Here is a 17,105-nt window from a genome sequence, read left to right as displayed (position 1 = left end):
CCTGAGAAACTTATCTTTTATATTTGTTTCTTCACCAAACAACTTCATTTTTTCAAATAAATTCTTTTAGTTCATTCTTTAAGCTGTTAAGAAGCCTCTGATGCCTAATTATTTTTGACAAGGAAAGGTGTGGGGAAAGAAAGCAACACTCTTCTGCTTTCAAGAGGGGTACTTGGATCTGAGTAAAAGAAGCCCAATTTTCTGTATATTTATTTAAGTTAAGGGTGGAAAACAATTATGTTATGTTAAAAAATTGTTCACATGCTACTTTTTTTTTTTAAAAAAAGAACCATTCTGAAAGGGATTATTAGTTCCTGGAGGCTATTAAAATTTAGGAGGAAGAAATCTCAGGGTATTTGAGGGCAGAAGGTACGTTGCAACTGTCACAGAAACTTGTTGAGTGATCTTAGACGAGTCACACACTCTCAGCCTATGCTACCTCTTGAGATTGTTCGGAGGATAAAATGAAGGGGGGAGGGTGATGTAAGATGCTCCACTGGGGAGAAAAGCATGGTCTAAAATAAATTAATTGAAAGTTATGTCTCTCCTCAAATGCTACATAGGTAGCAGAATTCCTGAGTGCATGTCTAGAATCAGTAATGGGCTGCAGTGGGCTAAAATATTGATGCTCAGTCTCAGGAAAATGGAACTTACGTAAGTCGATCACTTGACCAGGAACGTCTTACTCTGGGTGTGATGCACTTCCCTGAAGAAGAGCCACTGCTGCTGGACCTAGCCTAGTGCTTAAGGTTCAGAGATTTGGAGGTTGTTATCTGGAAACTGAAAGATTTGTGGAGGGTGGGGTGGGGGGTTACAAATACTCCTTAATTGTTTCTTGAATGTATTGATTCACTCTCTGTAATTTGTCTTGAGTCCCAGTGAGGAAAGTTGATGATAAATAACATAAATAAGTTCCAGAATAAAGGGATCTTTGAGCCTTTGTTTACACAAGTACAAACTGGGGCAGTATGTCAGAAAGTAGGAATCAAAGAGAGATAGTAGTGCTTTAAATGTCATTGAATATAGAAAAGTAGCAGGAAGGAAGTTGAGGGAAATAAATATACTTAGGAAATCAATGCAATGTACAGACTTGTGGAATGATTAGAGCCCCAAGTAACTGGATGAACTATAGACTCACACAAGCTTTTAGGGAATAAACATTCAACCAGCAAATTGGATGATTCTGAGTGATAGCCATCCTACTTATGCTAGATGTATCCTCCTTCGGGCTAGTACAGAAAATCAGAACCCTCCCTCAGTGTCATTACAAGTGTGGAGCATCCCCAGAGAGAGCAAGGAGGTAAGTAGAGGGACAAATATTGGGGATTCTCTTTGAGCAGGACTTGGAGAGGAGGAAGAAAGGTTGGGAAAATGGGGAAAAGAAATTGGGAGAAGAGGGGGAGAATATTAAAGGACTAGAGAAGAACTTCAAATGTTGCCTGATCCAGCAGTCTCAATGTAGTTGCAGTGGTCTGAAGTAATGTGGGGGAAGGCCCAAGCAGGAAGGGGTCTCAGACCTGAGTATGCCATGATGAAAAAGCAATCCTGGGATGAGATGGAACCTAGCATGCTGGCTTCAGGGGTGTCAATCTCATACTCTTTTTATCTGGGTGTATACAATTAGAATCACATTGCCTTTGGTCATAAATTGGGGTCCTCTTTGCTATTTGGGCCAAACCTGGAAGGTTTGGGGGTATTCTGTGATTGAAGGAACATTGGGATCATTGGATGGAGATGTCAGAATCTGAGTTGGCATTGGTGGATTTGAAATTTTCTTTGTGGGGAGTATTAGTGTACTATACATCTAGGTGATGTAATGTGAGAGGAAGGTGGGTCTGCCAGAAATTGTTTTGTTACTGGGTCAGCAAGTGTGATTTAGGCTTTCCCAACAGTGGACAGGATATGAGTAGATGGTTTTGTTGATGCATTTGATTAGTTTTCAAGCAAAGTCTTCATGGCTAGGGAGATTCAATAATCAGTCCTCCAATCCACATTAATGGGTCATAGTTGGGAGATTCGATAAATTTCAGGGGACCACAGAATATAGCCTTACACTAGGAAGTATCAGGTTATTTCCATAGGTACTGACCTCTTACTCTGTACACTGCCTGGACTTATTTCTGCAGCTTTGAAATGAAATCTTGGCCCTTCTATAACATTAGACATTGCAAGACCTAAAAAGTCAGGATAGGGGCTTCAGAATGTGTCATCTAACCAAGGTGTCATGACAAACAAATCAGTTACAGTTCTGGCATTTCTAGCAGTATATGGATTCCTTTGGACACAGGCAGATTGTGTGTTGCATAATGCATTGTTTGAGCAGATGTGGGGAAGGTAAACTTGTAGGTACTTTGCTACTCATAGAAGGAAAATGGTAAACAGTTGATTTTCCTTTTGGAGCATCATGCACCAGTCTCATAGAAGGAAAATGGTAAACAGTTGATTTTCCTTTTGGAGCATCATGCACCAGTCTGCTAATGACTGTGTCCTCAAAAGGCAAGGTGATAAAAAACTTATTTTCCTTCCCTCCTCCTTTTCTTCACAAGAAAAATGCACTTGGAAATTATCCTGGAAATCCAAGTTGATTACAGAATTATAGGATTTCTTAGCAAAGTTCAGTGTGCGGGAATATTTTTTTTTAGCCTTCTGTGGCCTACACCCTCTTTTTCCTATATAACTTTACCCATGCATTTAGAAAAGACCCATCATTAGCATCATTTAAGGTAAGGCATTTGATAACAAGATCTATGGCCTTCTCAGTGTGATATTTAATTTTATACCCCATTTTTCTCAGCAATGGGTACCCACTGTGGTTTAGAACATTCTCACATTTTCCATTCCATCCTCACAACCTCTATGAGGCAGTTTAGGCTGAGAGTGAATGGCCAATGCATGATCACCTCGCAAGCTTTCAGGGCAAAGTGGGGGTTCAAACCTGGATCTAACCCTATACAGTGCTGACTATGAGTCTGGTAAATAGAGCTCTGACTTGTGTTGTTGAAATCAATGTTATTAGGCTTTAAGGTGCCACTGAACTACTATTTAATGTGACTGCTTTTACTCTTTAAAACAAACACATTTCACATTATCCTGGGCAAGTTTGGCCTTTATGCCACATTTGCTTGCATAGACCATTACTTTACTGTTCCATTTTAGCATATTCCTACTTCCTAGCTGCAAAATAAGCATCCTCACAAACTCAGCTTCCAATTTTACAAAGCAGGTTTCTACCTGTTTCTTTCCTGCAAAATCCACATGAATCTTCTATTGCCGGACTACCTTTACCAAGTATATTCCCCCATTGATACAGCTTTCAGAACTCCAACCAGGCAGTGGAGTGCTTTTCTCATGCAGTGTGTGCATTGTGGGTGGCTGCATCAGCTTTTAGAAACCTGGATGTGTTGGATGACCGAGGAGCAGGAGTTAGAAAGCAAAGCATTAATGGCTTCTCTGAATGCTGGGGGAGGGGAGGGGGCTGTTTTATTTTAGCCTGGATCCATCCTTCCTACATTTTCACATTTTGTGTAACACAGACTCTTTCTTTTATAGGATGTATGATGGAAAACAGCAGCTAGTTTTCTTAGCGGGCCACTCTAAGAAAGGGAGAAAGGGAAGGGTGGTGGCTCAATCTGTCAAATGTCCACCTCTCCCAAACCGCACACCAGTGGGGTCTGTTGTGACAAGGTGCTGCATCTTTCACCTGGAGGTTAGCAAATGGTGGGGGAGGGAATCATTCCACTGTTGGCTCCAGAGCGCGTGGTTGGTGTCTTTTAATGTGTGTGTCCTTGATCTAGTGAAAAGAATACAACTCACAAGCAGCAGATTCATCCTAATTTTGTCATCTAGAGAGGATAATGCAAAGCCTTATGCCAAGGAGGCTTATAAAATAACAAAGGCCTCCCCTACCCTCCAACTCATAGGACTGATTACTAAGCAAAATAGTAAAGGAAAATATCACAACCAATTTTGTTGTTTGTTTATTACTTTTACTAAGTATTAAGTCATTTGTGTATATTATAGTGGAAGATTAACATGCTTGTTTTCCAGCAGTGGCCCTGAGTATAAATGAACTCATTTTACAACATTGCCTGTCAAGTGTGCAGATAGAGGCACTCTGCCACTATACTGGCTGTCTGGTCACTCTTTCTGCTTCTCTCCCGCCCCCTTGCCCTGCAGACTTGGATTTACAGGGAAAAGAGATTTCCAGCCCTTTGACTACTGGTGCCCTGGAGTGTGGTTTCTTAATGCAATTGAATGACAAGGACTTAATTGGCAGCACTGTGGCCTGTTTTCATTCAAGATCCTATCGAAGCTTGTTGCTCTGATACTGCATTCATCTCTCTATTTATGCTGGATACTCTCTCAGCCTGTTACCGCGCTGCCTGGGTAACTTTATTTCCCCAGAACTGCCAGCTCTCAGCAGTGTAGAGGAACAGAAACAGGACCCAACACAGCGAGAATATTTAAGAAATAAAGATGAGTTTATTGAGATGCTAACGTACCTGTCAGCACCTCCACACCACACCACGGCAACTGCAACTGCCTAGCAGCTTTACAACATCATAAATACCCTTTCTCCCGCCGGGAGTCCAGGGGAATACAGGACAGCCTACAACCATTCATTCACAGAATACATGACAACCAATCATACATCTACAGCAGGGGTAGGGAACCTGCGGCTCTCCAGATGTTCAGGAACTACAATTCCCATCAGCCTCTGTCAGCATGGCCAATTGGCCATGCTGGTAGGGGCTGATGGGAATTGTAGTTCCTGAACATCTGGAGAGCCGCAGGTTCCCTACCCCTGATCTACAGGTACACGAGAACCAATTAGAGTCCAGTGGGTAGTCCCTTCTTGAATTTCACGCCAAAGGCAGGGCGAGGCGATGACTTGGGCGCTGGCGGGAAGAACACAAAAGAGTCCTTTGGGTGCTTGGAGTCAGGAAATGAAACTTAATGACAATGACACCCTTATCTGCCTGCTGGTGGGATTAGGCAGATTGAGGCGCTTCTTCCGGGGTCCCTGTTATCAACGTCCATTCAGGTTTTTACAAATGAAAGGGGCATGCCCAGGTGGAGTAGGGGTGGATTCCTGCCTTGAGCCAAGGAGGTTCCATGCAGATGCAAATACAACAGATAGCTATAAGTCCTACTCTATCTAATACAGTTTGTTCCTACCTATCTAATACAGAAATAAAACATTGTTCCATCTTTATTTAAAACAAGACCAGAAATGGAATAAAATCACTTCTGACTCCGCTATCAAGCCCATAACTTACAGCAGGGCCAAATATCCGCTAGGAACCTCTGAATTTGCATTAAGGCTTTGCTAAGATTTCAAAGATCGTTCTGGAAATTTCAGCAGCTGCATTCCAGGTTTAGGATAGACATAAAATCATAATGTTGGTGGTCCTTTAAACTATTCTAGCCCAGCAGCTTTTGATTTGGGCTGGTTCTTCAAATCAGTACCCACAAGACAGGATATAGATTGGCTGTGGAAAGTACACCTGGAGAGAACAGCTGCTCAAAACTGTGATATTTTAGTCATTTATATAAAAGTACAACAAGGTGGTTTCCAAATAGGGACATGCTTGGGTGGTTCTCTGTTGATGGTGTGTCTGCTGATTTCCACATGACAAGTTTCACCACAGTTTCCCTGTTGCAGTCTCCCAGCAGCCATTCTTCCCTCCCCTAGGCCAGGAGGGATTTTTCAATTTAAAAAAATAGAATTTGTTTTTATATCATGCTTTTCTCTACCTATGAGGAGTCTCAAAGCAGTTTACAATGGTCTTCCCTTCCCCCCCACCCCAAAAGAGATACCTTGTGAAGGAGGTGGGGCTGAGAGGGCTCAAAGAGAACAGTAAGTAGTCCAAGGTCACCCAGCAGGCTTCATGTGAAGGAGTGGGAAACAAACCTGGTTCACCAGATTAGGGTCTGCTGCTTATGTGGACCAGTAGGGAGTCAAACCCAATTCTCCAGATTACAGTCCATTACTCTTAACCACTATGCCATGCTGGCTCTCAATAGCAATTAAATATAGTCTTAGCAGTATAATATCATAATTATATGTGTAAGAGGATCCTTGAATTCCCAGCTTTCATTTGAAAAAAAAAAGCTTTCAAACATCTTTCATTTCCCCTCATATTTCTATAACAGAAGGGGGTAGAGACTTGTTGGGTTTTTTAAAAAAATGAAAGCTGGAAATTTAGAGAATCTTATATATATATATATTGCTATAACATTATATTAATACAATGAGATTTAATTACCACTTTCTTTTTAAAAAAGGTCCCTAATAGTGGTGCGGAGGAATGGTCACAGAAAGGGACATCAGGAAAATGGCTATAATATGGACAGGAAATTTGAACTCCCCCTGCTCCCCACACAGCAACTGTCAAGCGTGATCTTTCCCAAAACTTCATAGTTTTGGAAAGATCAGGGAGAATGCTGAGCAAACTCAGGAAGTGTGAGAATGCACCGATGTTGTGGGAAAGCAGAGCAGAAAACCCAGTTCTGAACAGCATTAAACCCAGGGCAGATAACCTGGTATGTGACAGGGTCATAAAGAATAAATTTTTATAACTAGCTACTGCATAGTGATTCTCTGGAAGTTGGGGTAGAAATGTTAAGAATCGATGTGGGAGGCACTGCTGAAAAAGTATGGCTTGGGACTTACCGATAGCCATGGCGGGGGCGGTGGGGCCCCCCTGGAAGGTTAGCCTCCATGGCGGCAGCATATGCCCAGAGGGGCAGGGCTGCTAGGGGTCTGGCCAGCACAGGTGGGTGAAGTGGCTTGAGTCATAGTCATTTAAGGCAAGGCCAGGCTCCTGCCGATTCACGTTTGCTGGCACTTTCCACTCACCCCCTTTTTTCTGCATGTAGTTCTGCTTTTATCAGAAGTAGCCCCAACCTGGGTAGTTCAGGTGAGCCTGATCTCGTCAGATCTTGGAAGCTAAACAAGGTCAGCTCTAGTAAGTATTTGGATAGGAGACCTCCAAGGAATACCAGGGTCGTTAAGCAGAAGCAGGCAATGGCAAACCATCTCTGAAATCTCTTGCCTTGGAAACCCTACAGGTCACAATAAATCTGTTCTGACTTGACAGCAAACAAAACAAAAACAGAAGTAGCAGGACCCTCTTCCTCCACTGGCTGCTGGTGCAGATTACTTTGAAAGGGGATAAACTCATGGTGCGGAGGGGGGCGGGGAGACAGGTGAAGCTAAAGAGATTAAGCAGCAACACATAGCCGCCATATTTTGAGGTAGTGTAACCCTGAGTGGCTGGAGAACCAATAAAGGGACAGACTGCCTTTCCTGCTGGTGGGCTTCCCAGAAGCACTGGGCTGGTGACTATTGGAAATGTAATCTTGGATTTAATATGTGAGAACACTTAATTTAGTAGGACTTAATGCTGGAGCACGTTGCCCATTAATGCACAGTTGCCTGTATTTTTACAGTCTGAAACATACAGAAACTGATATTTATAGGGCATTTTCTTAAGGGCATAGTGTTGCCAAAAGAGCTTTCTCGCCACCCTCCCAAGCTTTCCAGGGGGAATCTTTAAAAATGTGGCCACAATGTTCACGCTGTCTGTTTCTGTTTCAAAGATGATGGGTCCTTTTAAAAAGGGAGAGACAGGAATTGCTGTCCTCTTCCAGTCTCTCTTTTTCACAGCTCAGATTTTTGACTGCAGAATAATGCCTGGGGTCCCAGTGCTTATCTGGTGTGCAGAGTTGTTAGATTTCAAGATTTCCAGCTGTCTGGGCCAGGAGAGATCACAAAGGTACTTGTAGATAATATCCTGATCTGCGGCATCTGTCCTTCTGATGTTTTCCTATCTGGCTGGTCTCAGAAAACCAGGACCAGCCTTCCTTTCTGGCCATAAAGTCCGTCTCATTTTAATCTGTGATTTCAGGGAGTGATTTTGGTGAACCTCACCAGTTCACACAGACAGAAAGCCCTTCTGCCCAAACCACCTTCATGTTAACTTCATGTGCATTCATTGAGTACGATTTCCCAGATATCTCAACAATAATAATGATTATGAGAATAATAATCCCATGATCAAGCTTCTTTCCTTGCAAGGGTTAACTCCTACTGCTGTTTTCAAAGCACCTGTTTCGGTAGATTGCAGAAGACCTACCAGGCAAGGCTGGATCAATATTTGTATTTCCTTGTAAGGACCCTACCCACATTCATTTAATAAGGATGGATGGATATTCCATTAGTGTAAGTGAACGCTGCACGGAAGGAAGGAAGGAAGGAGGGGGGGGGGGGAGGTTAACCATAAGCAGCAAACTAGAATTTGTGATCCCAGCCCAAGTTGCGCCCCCCCCCCCCCCCCGCACATTTGTAAAAATGCTGGGAGATATTTTATGGGTTCCAGCAGTGCCTCCACCCCCCCTCCCGCCCCTCTAGTATTTTGCCTTCTCTTGGAGGGAAAGAGAAAACTTAATGCTTTCTGAAGATACAGGATGTCATTGAGGGAGTGCGACGACGATCGGGGGGGGGGGGGATTAAGCCGACCCCTCATACCCCCCACTTCCTTCCAGGAACAAAGCAAATCCATGATTCATCTCCGAGCAGCCTCGGCGGGTCAAGAAAGTGGCCTGCCCAATGCGCTCCGATCGTCCCCATTTAATTAAGGTAATGGGAAGAGCGCGGCGGGCACCCAACCCCCCCTCTGCGTCAGCAGGCAGAGCTGGGGGATCTTGGAGGCAGCAGGTCTCCCAGCCTGCAGAGGCATCTCCCCGCGGATCCCATCGCGCCCCCCCGCCCGCCCACCCCTATTGATCGATCCGTCCCCGTCCAGTCCTCCTGCCGGACGCCTCTGCCATTCGCGCGCTGCTGCTGCCGCTGCTGGGAGCGCTCCGGGCCGCCCGCAAAGTTGCTGTTGCCGCCGCCGCCGCCGAGGCACGGAGCCCTCCTGCCCGCCGGCGCCCAGCCAGCCACCCAGGCAGCCCAGCCCGGGGGGGATCGCCGCGGGAAGAGGAGCCGCCGCAGCCGCTGCCGCCCCAGGAGGAGCTGAGCCGGGGGGAGCAGCAGCATGCAGCTGTGCCGGGGCCGGGTGCTGGGCATCTCGGTGGCGGTGGCGCACGGAGTCTTCTCGGGCTCGCTGAACATCCTGCTGAAGTTTCTGCTCAGCCGCTACCACTTCGTCTTCCTGACGCTGCTGCAGTGCCTGACCAGCTCCACGGCGGCGCTCAGCCTGGAGGTGCTGCGGCGGCGGGGCGCCCTCGACCTGCCGCCCTTCGGCTTCAGCCTGGCGCGCCTCTTCGCCGGGGTCACAGTGCTCGCCACGCTGCAGTCGAGCCTCACTCTGTGGTCCCTGCGCGGCCTCAGCCTGCCCATGTACGTGGTCTTCAAGCGCTGCCTGCCCCTGGTCACGCTGATCATCGGCGTCCTGGTGCTCAAGAACGGCGTCCCCTCCGTCGGGGTGCTGCTGGCCGTCCTCATCACCACCGTCGGGGCGGCGCTGGCAGGTGAGAGAGAGAGACCGCGGGAGGGAGACGCAAGCGGCGCCCTTGGCTCCTCCCGGCTCAGCCCCTGCGCGGGCGCCCTTCTGAGGATCCCGCCGGGTCCTGGAATGTCCCAGGGCCACCCTCCCCCCCTTGTCCCTCCTTCCTCTCCGCCTAACAACTCCGGACCCCCCCCCCCTCCCACCCACTTCCAGCACGCAGCGCTTTCACTTCACCTCCCCCTGTTTTCTCACCAGCAGCCCCTCCCCATCATCACTTCACACCTCAGTAACTTCTGGAATCTGGTCATCCCCAACATTCCTCAGCAGCCAAGAGGGCCTCTTCCCCCTCACCTGGGTCCAGTGAGTCCTTTGCCCCAGGAACTTCTTTGATCACCCACCCAGTGGTGGGATTCAAATAATTTAACAACCTTTCTGGTGGTAGGATTCAAATAATTTAACAACTGGTTGTTTACAAGCACCATTTTAACAACTGTGGTGTGAACCTGCTGAATCCCACCACTGCACCCACCTCCTACATCTTCCAGTCTCCTTGGGTTATTACTTCTCATCCCTAGAACCTCAGTTAAGCTGCAGGACTCCATACTGTTCCACAGAACCAGACAAGGGAGGCAGCAGAACAGACACCTAGAGTGTTGAGAAGAAAGGGTTGAATGGTATAATTGTTAGTTGGTGTATTTTATCCTGTTGAATATTATTGGGAATCATCTGGAGCCTGAAAAGGGAGGGGTGGTATAGAAATATAAATAAATAAGGGAGACTGGGGGGCACCAGCTGGGTTACTTCAGACATGATGCTCCCCTTCTGCAACAAAATAACTTCAGTGGAGATTCTTCCCACCCCATCAACTTCTTGCACAGCTTCCATTCAGATATATCTTCCTACCTGAACTTTCTTAATCCTTATATATAATCCTTTATAGCCCTTCACCCTCTTCAAATGCTTCGTTCCACTTCTCAGATCTTGTGCCAGGAACACATACCATCATTCTTACCATCCTCTCAACAATAAGGTATCCCCATATCCCTGCTGTTTCATAATCTCTTCAGGCCAACTTTAATTATCTGCCTCCCTTCCCCTAATACTCCTGTTTCTTCAGCCTCCCTTCTATGAATACTAGTTATAACTTATCCAAGTTCTTAGCTCCATTTTCTACCATCCTTCTCACTCCCACACTATGGCATGGAGTCATCACTGTGGCTCTACTTTTTCATCTCCTGCTCTCAGTCATTCACCATCTACTCATTAATGCTGTTTGTCTAAGGGCTATTTCACATATTATGGGACACCTGTGTGTCTTTAAAGGCAGGGTTCCCCGACCACACATTGACTTCTTGGCATGTATAAATCTCTTAGTTCAGTGAACATATTCTTCTCTTCTGCACGTTAATATGTACACTGGGCCTAAGTACCAAAAAATTACAGTGTGGAAAGCAGCCCTGTCTCTATTTTTAACCCTAAGCTGCCCACACCATATTTAAAAATCCCGCATTAATTCATTCCTCCCTTCCATGTTTGTGATGAATCAAAAGCTTGAGGGGTTTGTTTCATGCCACCTCAAAAGCTTATCAGAAGATCTCTTGAACTGATAACACATAATATAATTTTCTTCCTGTACTAATAGATAATCTAGAAATGTGTGCACCTGTGTACACCAGCAGCTTTTGAACTCCTGTAATCTCATCAAAATATACATCCCAATGTATTTTACACCCAGCAGTGTACGTGGATGTAAATGATTGTTCCTTCAAGGAGATTATTTCTGTGGAGAGGGAAATTTTTCATGTCTGAAGTGGCTCAAGCTGGTTATTCCCCATGTCTCTTCTTCCGACCACCCAATGTTATTTGCAGCTGCCCCACTTGTCTGCCAAATATCAGCTGTTCAAGGGTGAGAAAAACTCAGGAAAAAATCCAGAATGTGGACTCTTTAGGGAGTGTTGCTGCCTCTAGACTGTAATTAAGTCTATTATCAGGGCCTCAAGGGACAAAGGAGAAATTCTGTGCAGGAATAGCAGGACTGGAAGAATTTATGTGTGTGCATTTAAGAAGAGTGGGGCTAATTTTGGAGTTTCATACTCATCTCCTGGGGGCGGGGGCTCAGCTGAATCTGACTAGGGACAAAGATCATGGTTACACTGGCTCGCAGGCTGCATAAACAAAACAATTAACTGGACTTCCACGTGCCTTTGCATCGTGGGTTTATTCAGAAGGCACAGTATGTGTGCATGTTTGGGGTGTATGGGGAGGTTTCCCCTTCTTTTTCCGCCTTGAGACTCTTGCTTAGAAGAATGTGGGAAGATCATGCATACTGGAAACCAAATCTTGGTCCTAGTGAGAAATCTGGGTGGAATTTGAGGCAAAGATAGCAGGCAGTTTAACTTTTACATTTCCCCATTCTATATTAATATTGATTGAATTGGTTTTTTCTTGTATGTGTGAGGGTATTCTCTGAAGACAGATTTTTTTTGCTGCCTTTTCACATAAGGACCCAGACATTGACAGTTGTTTGAGAAAGGATGCTAGACAACCCTTGGCTAATCTGTTCGTATTCTGTGGGTGATCCAGGCCACGTTCAGATGAAGCCCTGGGACCAGTGTCCTTCTTTACTGCTACTGGGCCTGGATCCAGCATTGGTAGCCTGATTGTCGCAGAGACATAAACGGAATTTTAGCATAGGTAGTAGGGGATTCAATACTGGTAGAAAAACCTGCTTGCTCAATGTTCTTAATTACAGTCTGTTTTCCAAAGCATCACATAGAATACCGGAGGAGTAAAATCGGCTAGAATGGATCACAAGCATCTTCTGGCACAGACAGTTAAATTTCTTCATGTGTTTTTTTCTTTCAAAATCTACAATAGTGCATACATGGATATTTATTTGAAACATGTCTATGCTGTCCCATAGTGTAATTATCGAGGTGGTTTGCCCCCCCATCAATAAAATACAATACAATCAGAAAATATTAACTTACAATAAAATCAGTAAGCTATTCAAATATAACCCAAAGCACAAGCCACAGCAATGCAAGCGGGTGATTGTTGATAAAGAAGCCAAAGGGCAAATTTAAAAATGTCAGATTATATAAATCAAAACGCTATATATAGATGGAAGGCTGTAAAAAAAAACTTCTTTACTTGGCACCTAAAACTCAAAGGAGTAGGTGCCAGGTGAACAGATGAAGGGGGAGAGTTCTACAGGCAAGGCACACAACAGAGCCCCCCCCCCCCCCCCAGGTCTGCTGTTCTTAATGGATAATCATACTACTAATCTTCATGAAAAATGTTCTGGGAACTGAACAGGAAATAAACAATATCCTACTAGTTGTCCATTATTTTTTTTGGGGTGGGGGAAATGTACACGTTAACCCCTGCAATAATGGTGAATAAGTTTTTTAGGAGTTCGTATAGGTTTTTCCTGGGACTAGCTGAAAATGCTTCTAAATCCTCCTGCAAAACAGGCTTAACTATGGTGGGACCCAAAACAAATATATTCAGAGAAGATGGGCAAAGGCAATTGCCACCACACAATTTAAACCTCTATGATAAAGCTCTTGCTCTACCAGGCAAGCCAGTTCTCTGGTTTCCCCCAAACATAATGTAAAGGGTTAGTGGCTCTGTAGGAGTAATTATGTGGCTGAGTAAATTTAAGGGATTCCCCCCCCCCCCATTCAAACCAGTGTAAGAATGAGGAGTTGCAAAGATTTGTACCTGCCTGCTAAAAAAGTATGAAAGTGATGGAAACCACCCCCCTCAAATTTTGCATTTGTATTCAAGCAGATTCACCCAGTCCCCATCTAAGCTTCAAAGCACTACTCCATGCAACTGATGCAGCTGCTCTGACACTCCCCATATTGCCAGATCTGGGAGAACAGGGATGGTATCTGCAGAACTGGACTCTTCTCTTGATCCTGTGGACAAAAATGAAGTTTTCAGTAGGCAACATTCGAAGTCCTTGCCCCCTTCCGCACACGCAGAATAATGCATTTTCAAACCACTTTCACAACTGTTTGCAAGTGGATTTTGCTATTCCGCACAGCTTCAAAGAGCATTGAAAGCAGTTTGAAAGTGCAATATCCTGCATGTGCGGGAGGAGCCTTTGTTTGCCAAAACAATAACACTCTTAGCTTCTCTAAGCTCCTCTAATTCTAACTGTTTGCGCAACAATGAAGTGGATTGTGATAGCATCATTAGTAACCTTTTTAAAAAAGCTATTAATTTGTACCCTGCCCTTCCCATAAACTCTTGACTTCCCTGTTATATGCCAAACTTTTCATTTACACTGATTTTTCTTCTTCATCTCCAACAAATTGGTTGCTGGAATGTTTTCATGAAGTATTGTATTTTTGAAACTGTATTAAAGCAAAATCGAAGATAAGGTTTTGTAGGCATCAGCTTGGCAGAAGTTTATACAGGTTGTTTAAAACGATTGAGTTGTAGAGCCAGACATATCAAAGGCATATTTGGGAATGGCAAATTATGTGTACTGCAAGATGTATCTCTTTTAAGTACTCCATTCCTGTGCTGGAGTTCAATGTATGTGCATGTCTGTGAGTGTAGTGATTAGAGAATTGTGCTAGAATTGGGGAGACTCAAGTTCTGATCTCCACTTAGACATGCAAGTGACTGGATGTCCTGTGACAAGTGTCTTGAGCTCCTTGGAAGAAGGGCATGATAAAAATGTCTCAGGATAATGTAGGGATTGTCTTACCAATTCACTCCAAGGCCAGTTCCCAGCATTCTGCCTCCGCTGGTAGAAAGCCCAGTGCTTTTGGACATTGCAAACAGGAGATGATGACCATTACCTCTGGCTTGACCTTCCATCTGAGGAGTTCCTTTTCCCTTTCATAGCTCTTAACCCCTGGTAAAACTATCCTTCAAAAATCTCACCAATGTGTGAACATTAAAGAATATGTGAAGTCCATGCAAACACATTTCTTTTTCTCCCAATATTGACAGGTGCAGGTGACCTGACTGGAGATCCCATTGGGTATGTGACTGGAGTGCTGGCTGTGTTGGTGCATGCAGCATATTTGGTACTTATTCAAAAGACAAGTGCCGATAGTGACTACGGGCCTCTCACAGCCCAGTATGCCATTGCTGTGTCAGCCACACCTTTTCTTATCATCTTCTCCTTTGCCAGTCTGGATGCTATCAATGTCTGGTCCTTCCCAGGATGGAAAGATCCTACAATGGCATGTACCTTTATAGCATGTGTCTTTATTGGCTGTGCCATGAATTTCACCACCCTTCATTGCACCTACATCAACTCAGCTGTGACCACCAGTTTTGTTGGAGTGTTGAAGAGCATCGCAACCATCACAGTTGGTATGGTGGCATTCAATGATGTACAGCCCACAAAACTGTTTATAGCAGGTGTAGTGGTAAATACTATGGGCTCCATCATTTATTGTGTGGCTAAATATATTGAAACCAGAAAACAGAGCAATTATGAAGACCTAGAGAAGGAGGCTAGGGAGCAGGAGAAGAAAGAATGTGATGGATCTGAGCCACCATTTGTAATGGAGGAGATACCCAAGGAGACAGAGCCTGGAGATATGACTGGAGAGGAGTCAGCAAATGAAAGCAGTCAGCCAAGCATAGAAGAGAAGAATGGCATTATGGGAATGACAAATATACCCACTATCCCAGAAGGCACCAGTTCTGAAGGACTGGCCAAAAGCTCATTAAAGGATGCCTATCTTGGAGTATGGAGATTAGTTAGAGGGGCTAATTATATGAAGAAAGATTACCTAATAGAGAATGAAGAATTAGCAAGCCCCTGAAGAATAGTTTCTTAGCAAATAGCGATCAAGTTTACATGTATTTTAAAACTTGTTGCAGGGCGGGGTTGGGGGGTGGTGGGAGTACAGATGTATGTATGTTTTGTATCTTCACAGACAAATCTTCATTATATATTAGGAGGATTTTATCTCATTCTGAAGGAACAACAGCAGCGTGTTCATGCTTACATTCAGTAAAATGCCATTGATTTTAATTTGTGTGTGGTTAGAATCAGATCAGCCAAACAGACACTCAACCATTAAAACAATTTAGCTTTATACCAACAGAAGTCAACAGTCTACTTTTCAGTAGGTACTCCTGCAAATAATGGAATTGCTCAAAGCACTTAAAAGCATAATGCCCCTTAACCAAAATAAGCCAAAGAGATTTGTTAAAATGCTACTTCAAATAAATGTTCCACTGGAGCTTCATTGATCTGAAGACTAAACAAATGGCACATGCAAAAAATGTATGTGAGCTCTCTTATAGTTCCCACGTATCCTTTTCCAGATGTTGTTTGTACATTTCAAGTCTCACCCATATGTGAGACTTGTAATACTGGCTGAAAAGAAGTCAAATCATAAGATCCTACTGGTAATTCTGCACCATCCCACTTTCTATCTTCCCACCTTGTCTTTGCTGACAAGGTGAGAGAGGTGTAGGAGGGGGACTGTTTATACTCCAGGTTGCCTCAGAATGTTCTCAACTAGCTTATGTACATTTTATATTTATGGCTCAAGGTTGACTCAGCCTTCCATCCTTCTGAGGTCGCTAAAATGAGTACCCAACTTGCTAAGGATAAAGTGTAGGTGACTGGGGAAGGCAATGGCAAATCACCCTTAAATCTAGTCTGCCCAGCATATGTTGTGATCTGATGCAACCCCATAGGTCAGTAATGATTTGGTGCTTTTACAGGGAACTACCGGTACCTTTCCCTTTTTATTTTGTAGAAATACACATTTGTATCAGTGTGTGCACTGATATTTCATCTATTGTAGTGATCAGAATCCATGTATTATTATTTCATTGTTATAATTATTAGTACCACATAGTCTACTTATTAGAATGTTGGACTAGGATCTAAAAGACCCAGGTTGGAATCCTCACTCTGCTATGGGAGCTGGTGATCTTGGGCCAGATGCACAAACTCAGCCTAGCCTACTACACAAGGTAACTGTGAGGTTAAAATGATGGAAGGGAGAATGACATGAGCCACTTTAGGTTCCCACTGGACTGAAAATAGGGTATAAATGAAGTTAATAAAAATGTAAACAGGGTTATTACATCAAAAAGATTATAAGGAAGTGTAAGCTACTAGTGAGGAGTCTAATCTAATGAACAGGGTTTAATTCCCCGCTCCTCCACGTGAAGCCTGTTGGGTGATTTTGGGCTGGTCACAGTTCTCTCAGAAATCTCTTGGCTGCACTTATCTTTCAAGATGTCTGTTGTGGGAAGAGAAGGGAGTTTGTAAGCCACTTTGGGACTTCTTAAGGTAGAGAAAGGCAGGGTGTAAAAACCAACTCTTCCTCTTTAAGGCAAGTTTGTGGGGAAATGTTTCTGAGAATTAGATGCTGAGGTATCCCTCAACAGAAAAAAAGGCATAGATAAAATGCATAAATGAAAATATATAAAATACATAGAAATAAAAAATTAAAATCACAACTTAGATCTGCTAGTGGCTTAATCAAATGCAATCCTAAATGAAACAGTCTTTAAATGCCTCCTAAAGATGGAAAGAGAGGGGGCCAAGTGCACCTCCCTGGGGAGGTTGTTCCATAATTGTGGGGTGGCCACTAAAAAAGTCTTTTCTCATGTGTGTACCAAACAAGCTCCTTTGATTGACGTGAC

General features: G+C 44.1%; 1 protein-coding gene across 1 annotated transcript; it reads left to right on the top strand.

Annotated features, from left to right (window-relative positions):
- The first annotated feature begins 8,282 nt into the window (after positions 1-8,282).
- SLC35D3 (solute carrier family 35 member D3) lies at positions 8,283-15,444 on the top strand. The gene is made up of 2 exons (XM_048489853.1): positions 8,283-9,480; positions 14,433-15,444. The coding sequence occupies exons 1-2, from the start codon at positions 9,045-9,047 to the stop codon at positions 15,257-15,259; spliced, it is 1,263 nt and encodes a 420-aa protein (XP_048345810.1). The 5' UTR covers positions 8,283-9,044; the 3' UTR covers positions 15,260-15,444.
- Positions 15,445-17,105: the final 1,661 nt, after the last annotated feature.

Source organism: Sphaerodactylus townsendi, linkage group LG01 (genome assembly GCF_021028975.2).
Source record: "Sphaerodactylus townsendi isolate TG3544 linkage group LG01, MPM_Stown_v2.3, whole genome shotgun sequence".
NCBI classification, from domain to species: Eukaryota; Metazoa; Chordata; class Lepidosauria; order Squamata; family Sphaerodactylidae; genus Sphaerodactylus; species Sphaerodactylus townsendi.
The sequence above is the reverse complement of the archived record's forward strand: the minus strand, read 5'-3'. Positions and strand labels throughout refer to the sequence as shown.